We start from the raw sequence: 8,636 nt of genomic DNA, 5'->3' as shown, positions 1-8,636 counted from the left end.
ATGTTGGATTTGTATTTCATTTAAGACTAGAATTGCAAGTATTTCATTGGTTCTACTTGGAATAAAGGTTTGGTTTTTCAGTTCTTGCCTTGGCAAATAGTGCCTCCATCAACATGATTCATCGATGCACTATTTTCCTTCCCTAAGCTCACTCCCAAGAGATACAACTTTACCCTTGAGCATCTTGTACACTCTTTCCTTTGTTTACATCATTCATTCATACACTTTAGAGTTATCTTTCTTCTATGTTTGTGATTGTGTTTTGCATTTTGTGTTTGGATGAGTTATCTATGTTTCAATCGTAGCCATACACTCATGTGTTTTGTTTTGTAAAACCTAGCACATCTCCACATGGTATAAGACCATACCATTCCATATCTCCACAATGCCATGGTGGAAGCCTTTTATTGTGGAGCAAAGATCCATATTGAGGACATGTGTAAGACCCGAATGCGAGAGCCATGAGGAAAATTGGTTATATTCTTAGCGTGCACATGTATTCCTTATTTTTTCACATAGCTAATTTTGGAACAACATATTGTCTTATTCCAAATTGGACACACTTATCATGTCGAGAAGCAAGCTATTCCCTTATGAGATGAAGTGTCAATTACAAATAGCCTCAACAATGGACATGGTAAGAGTTCAACCACTTTTACTACTTAGTAGGATGGCTCTTTTAAACAAATTGTAGCTTTAGAATGACATCTTGTTTCATAGGTACGAGAGCAATCCCTTAAAATCTCTCATTGCCAATCATGACTTATAATATTGGAATGTAAAATTAAGATGGGATAATGTAGGCATCTTTGGAGTTATTATCATTGGTTGGAATGAGCTTTAAGGACACAACAAGATTGCACTACTTGATTGAGTCACGTGTAAAATGGTTAATGAGTGGTTGGAAACTTTGTGTGGAATGGTAGAAGGTTATAGAACTACGGTGCGTACCTATTCAAATACAATAGTGTTGTCATTAAGGGTATTAACTACAGAAGATAGCGTGTTGCATTATTGGCAAGAGTTGCATGGGGACATGCATGCATCCATTTAAGTCAAGTTGTTTAGCTCTTTGGGTTGGTTTTGGCTTTTCATATATTCTAAAGTAGGGAATGTTTACCTTTCCAAGAATGAGGTCTCATGTTTCGAGGATTTGGAAAATTCCAGAGTGTGAAGAGGAGAGGGTTGGTTAACCGACAACATTTAATTTTAGAAGATTTGTTAAAAGTTGGTTTCCATAGAAGTAACATGTCTAGTGTCGTGGCCATCAAATTGTGAATGTGACTTGATTCTTATGTGAAATTTCAAACTTTGGAGGTTGAAGAAGACTTTCCACTTACATGTCGGGAATTTTGAGTAACAAGGCTTCCAAGGGCTCAGATCCTACAACAGAGAGCTAGCATGTACATGCTATACATATTTCCTCAATAACCATACAAATTTAATGTTTTGAGTGGCCACTTTGACACCGTGCTGTGAAAATCTTGGGTGTCTGAGGCAGCTATGGTGCTCAAAAGGAAGAAGGTTTGACTGGTGACGGTTGAGATGATTTTTCCTTCTTATGAGGGAAGAGAGAGAGAGCGCGCTTATGAGAAATACAGTCTCGTCTCATACGCTATCGGGAGGAAACCAACAGCAGTAGAAATAGGATACAAGACGAGAGAGAGAGAGAGAGAGAGAGAATGAGTTTTAGGGCGCGTTTCCATGTGGGGCTGGGGTGCTTTGGAGGTCGTACACAGCGATGTAAGGAAGCAGGACAGAGCCGAGCCAGAGGCGGCCGTCGCGCTCATCCACCTGGCTGGCGTACTTGACGGTGCGTCCGAGGCGGTCCTCCAGCAGGTCCAGCAGCTGGCCGTCGGGGCTGTACTTGGCGATGAGGCCGTGTGGGGGCCCGCCGTTGAAGAGGCGATAGACGTGCTTGAAGGGGATGGGGAGGCTCAAGAAGGCGCGCCTCAGCCACGGGAACCCCGCCGAGATCCGAGTGGGCCAGTTCCTGCGGCAGTGCATCGCCACCCAGAACTCCCCCCTCTCGTTGGCCCGCACGTTGTCCGGGTACCCCGGCAGCACCGCCATCACCTCCGTCTGCCCCGCCTTCTCCCCCCTCAGCCAGTGCCTCAACAGCCTGCGCGCACACACACGACGCAGCACATTACTTATTTAGTACTTTCTTTCTGCTTTTTCACCACGAAATATATTACGGGGCTCCTTTAAATGCCACTAAGTTAGCCCCTTCTTATCCTAGTTGGATTGTGTAAGCTAGTTAAATGTGAAAATTGAGAGTACAGCCAGAACTGGAGATCATGTATATTGCAAGCACAACATACCAACATGCAATCACCAGAACAACTATACTTCTCGAAATGCATGCCATATAGGTTTAGTAGGTCTGCGCGTGACCTCAATCGTACTTTGCCTGATAGAGTTCAAGAGCATCTGTATAACCTTACTCTAATATAATAGAAGCATATGCTCATGAGCCGAAAAGCAAAAGCATACAAGACTCATCATTTCAATCACCCTATTTCTTCACTTTTCCATTACTTAGACCATGCTATCTTACCGCTTTTTTGTTGAACTTTCTATGCTTATGTATTTAGCAAACCTTAGAAAACAAGATGGATGCACTAATCTTTTTGAATTTCTAAAATTTTGAACGTCTATTGATCTTCCTAACTGCTTAAACAATCAAATAAAGCAAGTGGTCCCCAAATAAATAACTAACGAACTAATGCCCAAACAAACTAGTAAGGAACAATAGTAGGTCCCCAAAGAACACTCGCCACATATTGCAACACACCCATACAAGCATAATTGATCCTTTACAACCTCTTTTTCACCTATAGAAAGATTGTGTGGAAACCAAGGTTTGAACTTATGCACCCATAATACTCAACGCACACTCAAATCAATGGGCTACAACCTTGATGGCTTGCAATAGTCACTTTAGAAAACAATTTTCAAGTCCCAATCCGATTTTCACTTTTTATTTAGGTTCACATTGTGGGTTTTTGAAAACACCCTTCCCCATCTTGTTGAGAAAGGGAGGTAAGGAGTTTCATGAGAAATCTAATCATTTTTCGAAACAAGTTGGAAACCCAATACCGCAACACGTGGCCTCAGGGGTTTCTGATTTTCTATGAAAACTTTCAAAACCCAATAGAGACAACCCCCCACCCCAACCCAACCCGCCCCCCCCCCCCCCCCAAAAAGAAAGAACCGCGAGAACAGGTCCCTAGTCTCTAAACTCTATGACTAGACTATGAGTGATTATGCAAAGATCAAAGAAGCAGATCACGAGTTTTGCATGGGTCTTGTTACATGATAACATTGTGTCACGACTCACATCTTTTACATAAAGTAAGAACTTTGAAGTTTGCGGTTCTTGGCCCACAAGGCAGAACTTCTATGAATTCCTAGAAAAGCGGACTCCGGAGAATAAAGGATGCACCGATCATGCATGCTCGGAGGCCAAAGATTCCTTAATGGTCTTCCATTCTCAGAGTCAGTTAATTATTAGATGTTCGACGGTGGAGAGATGCCAGATTGGATACTGTGGAGGATTCGAGGAGATTGGATTATGCACTATTGTCACTACTTACTTAACGGCGGTCTTAAAGTGTAATCAGAAAAGCAAGATGTGAAATTTGGAGACTGTGGAGGAACTCAAGGATCAGATAGGAATGTGCAGTATTCATATTCACTTGCTGTCTAAAACTGTAATTAGAAAAGCAAGATGCGTACGCTGTTACTTGATTTCCTGAAAAAACAGAAGAAGAGGTAGAGCCTGATACTTACTTCCCGGGAACAGACTCCGCTACGACCAGATACGATTCGTCTTTGCTGAGAGAGACCCCATTGGGGAACTGCAACCCTTTCAGAAGGACGCTTGCCTCCTGAGTCCTGGGGTCGTACTTGAGGACTCGCCCCGAGTCATCGCCTGACAAGACGAGCAGAAAGAAATTCCTGCACCACAGCCAATGGATTCAGTACACACAATTGGGCATCGTTTATTGACAACTGAGTTTGCACAATTGTCCAATTGATGATCGTTCCATGTTACATTGAAGTGATGCAAGTTTGATTGATGACTGTCCCATATATTGAACCGATGCAAGTTTCATTGATGTTGGATGATGTCGATCGTCCGTCCAATCGGGTGATCCCATGGTAAAGGATGATCACATGTGTCGCATGCGTTTTCTAATTAGTGTCCGATCTCAAGCACATCAGGAGATGCACGTGATACTGATACCCAATTTAGAAAATTTTGCTGATATAGAGATACACGGATCTATGCAGGCATGATACTCTCATTGAATAGGTGTCGCCTAATGGGCATGGATGATTCCTTTCGGTTAACTGTGAATTTGAGCGAGCAGCACAATTTACAAACAGTACCCATGAGAAGTAGGTACCTACCTTCTTTGATACTTGGAGCTGCTGTCTGTGAAATACACAGTCCCATCAGAGGCAATGTCCAGGTCATTTGTGAACTTGAGTGGCATACCATCCACTTCGCTGACCAGGCGCCTAGCGAGCCCCCCTTCAGGTCCAACAGACAGCAAACCGAAGTAAGCATCTGCGATGTACAAATCTCCGCTGCGGCTGTCGTATCGCAACCCTAAAGGCCTCCCGCATATGTGCTCATTGCGGAGCACCTCGGGCAGGGGCTGGCCAGGCTGGCACACCACAGACCTGATTTGAATAAGATCAAACAAGAGTCAAAACTCAGAATCAGTACAGGAACGAAGCAAGATTCATAACCGCTCTCGATAATGTCGTGTGGTCTGATCGACATCGGTGGCCTTGATGAACTGAGCTGTATGTAGCCATGCAGAGAATGGACCAAGATGCAAATGGAATTGCATAAAACCAATTCTCATTGTGCGAGCCTGGGAGTCTAGTTGATATTTCTCGTTGTATGAGCGATTCTCATTGCATGTAATTGGATACTAGAGCAATTCAACGCCGTATGATCAGAGTGGGCTTACAGACAGATCTACGGGAAGGGGGGGGTCTGGGAGACGCAAGGGTGAGATCAGAATTCCAATGAGGGAGTGGATTTCAAGAGCTGGAAGAAAACAAGAAGAAGAGGAGGAGGAAATGATGACCTGTTTGGAGCAGTGTGTGCAAACGCCTTCCAGGCCTTGTGGTGCTCGTCCCATCTGACAATGCGGCCATCGGCGACGCCCGTGAAAGGGCCTCGGCCGGAGCGGTCCAGGACGAGGCTCTCGGGGCCCGTGAGGCCATCGAGGAACCACTTGCGGGCGGTCTGGAGGCGGCTGAGGGGGTCGGAGGGGAGGGCGAGCATGTGGGAGAGGGGGGGCTGCGGGACGGGCAGGGCGACGAAGGAGGGGTCGCTGCCCAGGATGCTGAGGCGGAAGGGGTCCAGGAGGACCACCGCCGCGATGGCCACGCAGCAAGACACCAGCAGGCCTAAGGAGCAGTACTGGGACGTCGACGACTGCTTCGTCCTCGCCCCTCCACCCATGCTTGTAGTTTTTGGGAGGTCTCTGGTTTCTTGCTGATCTCTCTGTATGTTAGCTAGTCTTTTGCTGATGATCCTTATACGGGGAGGTTACTATGTCTCTGTAGAGTGTGATAGAAGAGAACCTCTGTAGTCTACATACGTGAAGGGAGCCTCTGTATATATACACACACGAGACAGAGAGAGAGAGGGAGAGTGTGTGTGAGTGCGTGCGCGCGCGCGCGCGCGTGTGTGTGTGTGTGTGTGATTGTCGGCCCCCCGAGGGATAGAGGCTACCTCTAGGCTCTCGGTCCCGACTCCCGCCCCCCTTGCATGAGAGCATTTACCGCACCTGCAACGCCACGTTTTCCTTTAATTTTTAAGGCCGCCACCAGCCTTGACTTTACATTCGGAACTTGGAACTTTACAAGGTCTGGCAGTCTTAGTAGAGTATGGTCACGTATAGAGCCGCCAGACCTTGTAGCTGTCGAACAAGTTTCGTCACCTTTCCTTTGAAAGTCAAGTATAGGCTCTACGTGTGGCTTGACCGTAGTTTGAGCAAGTCCTCTATTCTATTTTAAAGAGATTGGAATTTGGAAGGATATGTAGTTTTTTAAACATCCAAATGCCCTTTAGATCAAGAAAAAATGGCCAATCTAGCCACATAAGGGGCTTATACAAGCAAAAACCTATAGGATATTGTAATCTTGACCTTGTGTATAGTCACATTCATAGTCTTCATTTCTAGAGAGATTGAAAGGGCATCTTTAAAGGGTGTTGCCATGCCTAGCTCAAACTAGACTTTTTAGGAGTCTTTTTTAATGCAAAGATGAGGTATACTAATAATATATCCATCCTTAGAAAAAGAAGCACAACTTTATAGAGCTTTATGTCTTAGACCACATAAAGGTGTTAACCTTAAGAGAGGCAAAGCTTCAGGCTATAATGGAGTCCTAAAGCTTTGGAACAAGTATCTTACCCACTATCATCTACAGCTTTGACCTTTAAGAGGCATATAACCTCGTGATAAAATTGAACAAAATGAGCTCCTAGATGAGAAATAATTCAAGGCTCTCCATCATATAGAACTCTATTTATAAACACCAAGGTTTTGATAGTATGCCATCACTCAAATAAGACTAGGGAAAGTGACCAAGCAAGACCATCTCCCAAGTGATGCAATCATGTAGTTCAACTTGATTAAACCAATCCTAAATCTTTGGCTAGATCCATCTCACCTCCAGATAGGCCCAAAACAAATGAAAGACATTTTCATCAAATTGCTTCGAGTTCGGACAACATTGATTAACTAGCTTCCATTTTGCTTATAACATCTTTAGCTGGAAATTTCACCATAAGCACTCTCTATAACACATTATGCTACATGAAGGGGTCACCCTCCACATTGAAATCGTTAAACTCTTGGGGTAGGGATCTTAACTTGGATAGTTGGGTATCACCAATGAGAAAGTGATTCTAGTGAAAACTAATATTCTGCAAAGGCGAGGAAAGCCAATGTTCTTTAATTTTGGAAAAACAAATCAATGAGCCACCCCATCTCTTTAGGAAATGGTATTTTATTTAGTAAAATTTACAAGATTATATTTATAGATTGGGTTTTTAATTACAATTTATTAAAAAATTGTAAGTTTAGTAAAGTAAAAAGTGTCATTTTATGGCCTTGTAGCATGTAAAGAAAGGTTATTTCTTATAACCATCTAGATGCAAGTTATATAGATGTTTTCTTATAGGTGCATCCCTTGAGTATTTCACCACCACTGAGTCTAGAGGATCACATGTAGAAGCACAACCCAAGCAAAGCTTGAGTGACTACTACTCCTTATATAGATGTATTTGTAAGTTATGGTATATATAGAAAGCCCTTACCCTTACACTCACCCTTGCTTAATGGATTGTTATCCTCGACTATCTAAGGGTAGTTTTCTTAACTCATTTTGGTGTCTTTACACAGCTCATTCTATTAGAGCTAGTTAGTGTTTGCCAGTCTAGGACTTGACTCATTAACAGGGTCTTGACACAACCTTTTGTATTAAGTTATTCAGTGCATGTTGTACTATAACTCGAGAATCTTAACATAGCTTTGCCTATCAAGCTGGCTAGGGTCTATCCATCTAGGCTTAGTTCTTTTATTCTTTTTTGTTCCAATCCACCCTCAACTCAATTACATTTGAGGAGTTGAGGCTTCAAAATCCTAACTTTATTTGTCTTGGTTCTTATGGCTTTGCATGCTCAGCTTTGTGGGCGCAATCCCAAGTTGTCACGCTATTAGGGTCAAGGCATGATGCTCAATTATTGCTATGTTATGCCATACCTTAGGGAGGTAGTTTGATGGGTTACTCCTTGTGCCGTTTCTTCCTTTCTCCACACCTTCGCCTTAAGTTGCCTTGGGGACTTGGGTCTCTTGGTTTGTTTACCAAGACGCTTTCTTAGCTTCATTTGAAGTTGAAGTTCTTTGGGGGGATAAATTAAGTTGTCATACTTAGAGCGGGTTTGGATTTGTGAAAATAGAGGTATCATTGAAGTACTTGGCATGATGCCGATGTTTACAATGCTTGGCATGTAATTGATCAATAGAATCGAGATGATAACTCCTTGCATTGCTTGTGGCATGAGTGTCAAGATCTCAATCTTTACCAGCATTTAGTATGGTCCCAACGGGTTCCATAGTCTAAAGGCATTCACCTTAAGAGTGGGTTGGAGAGTTCTCCAACGCTTAACTAGCAAGGTTCCCTTTCATGGTACTAAGTCACCTTGGTTAGACTATATTGCAAGCACTCCCTCACACTTCCCTTCTTTGAGGCTTCTTCTTCTAACTCATTCTATCCAAGATCATAAGGGTTTTCCACTTCATGCGCTCAAAAGTATAGCCAATGACTCCATTATTCAAGTGCAATTGGTTCTTACTTTGATCCAATTTGTCTAGGATGGGATACGGCCTTGGATCAATCACTAAAAGATATAATATAACCTGCATCATCCAATTGTCTAGCAAAAAGTAAGCTTTTAGTCAAAGCTAAAACATGCATAGATCATGCAAAGTAAGCATACTACTTGAAGGAAACTATGGCCGAACATCTCCAATACTAACAATATCCAATGCCAAGTCATTACCCAATGTGACACATCCTGTCATGCTGCAATAGGAGTG

At 43.2% G+C, this 8,636-nt stretch overlaps 1 protein-coding gene across 1 annotated transcript; it reads right to left on the bottom strand.

Annotated features, from left to right (window-relative positions):
* Positions 1 to 1,272: 1,272 nt before the first annotated feature.
* Positions 1,273 to 5,670, bottom strand: LOC148031320 (protein STRICTOSIDINE SYNTHASE-LIKE 3-like). The gene is made up of 4 exons (XM_087684840.1): positions 5,112 to 5,670; positions 4,420 to 4,695; positions 3,796 to 3,963; positions 1,273 to 2,122 (listed from the first exon to the last, which is right to left on the bottom strand). Exons 1-4 carry the CDS (start codon positions 5,489 to 5,491, stop codon positions 1,690 to 1,692), a joined length of 1,257 nt encoding a protein of 418 aa, XP_087540966.1. The 5' UTR covers positions 5,492 to 5,670; the 3' UTR covers positions 1,273 to 1,689.
* Between the last annotated feature and the right edge of the window lie 2,966 nt (positions 5,671 to 8,636).

Source organism: Lygodium microphyllum, chromosome 9 (genome assembly GCF_053477565.2).
Source record: "Lygodium microphyllum isolate KBCC chromosome 9, Lygodium_microphyllum_v1.1.10, whole genome shotgun sequence".
Lineage (NCBI taxonomy): Eukaryota > Viridiplantae > Streptophyta > Polypodiopsida > Schizaeales > Lygodiaceae > Lygodium > Lygodium microphyllum.
Note: the sequence above shows the minus strand (reverse complement) of the source record. Positions and strands in the feature narration are given on the sequence as shown.

Bases quoted from the DNA above. Each gene is read 5' to 3' on its own strand.
- LOC148031320 (XM_087684840.1), bottom strand. From the start codon at position 5,491: ATGGGTGGAGGGGCGAGGACGAAGCAGTCGTCGACGTCCCAGTACTGC. The intron at 4,696-5,111 runs GTCATCATTTCC...TATTCAAATCAG, and splicing joins GCACACACTGCTCCAAACAG to GTCTGTGGTGTGCCAGCCTG. The intron at 3,964-4,419 runs GTAGGTACCTAC...GCTGTGGTGCAG, and splicing joins AGCTCCAAGTATCAAAGAAG to GAATTTCTTTCTGCTCGTCT.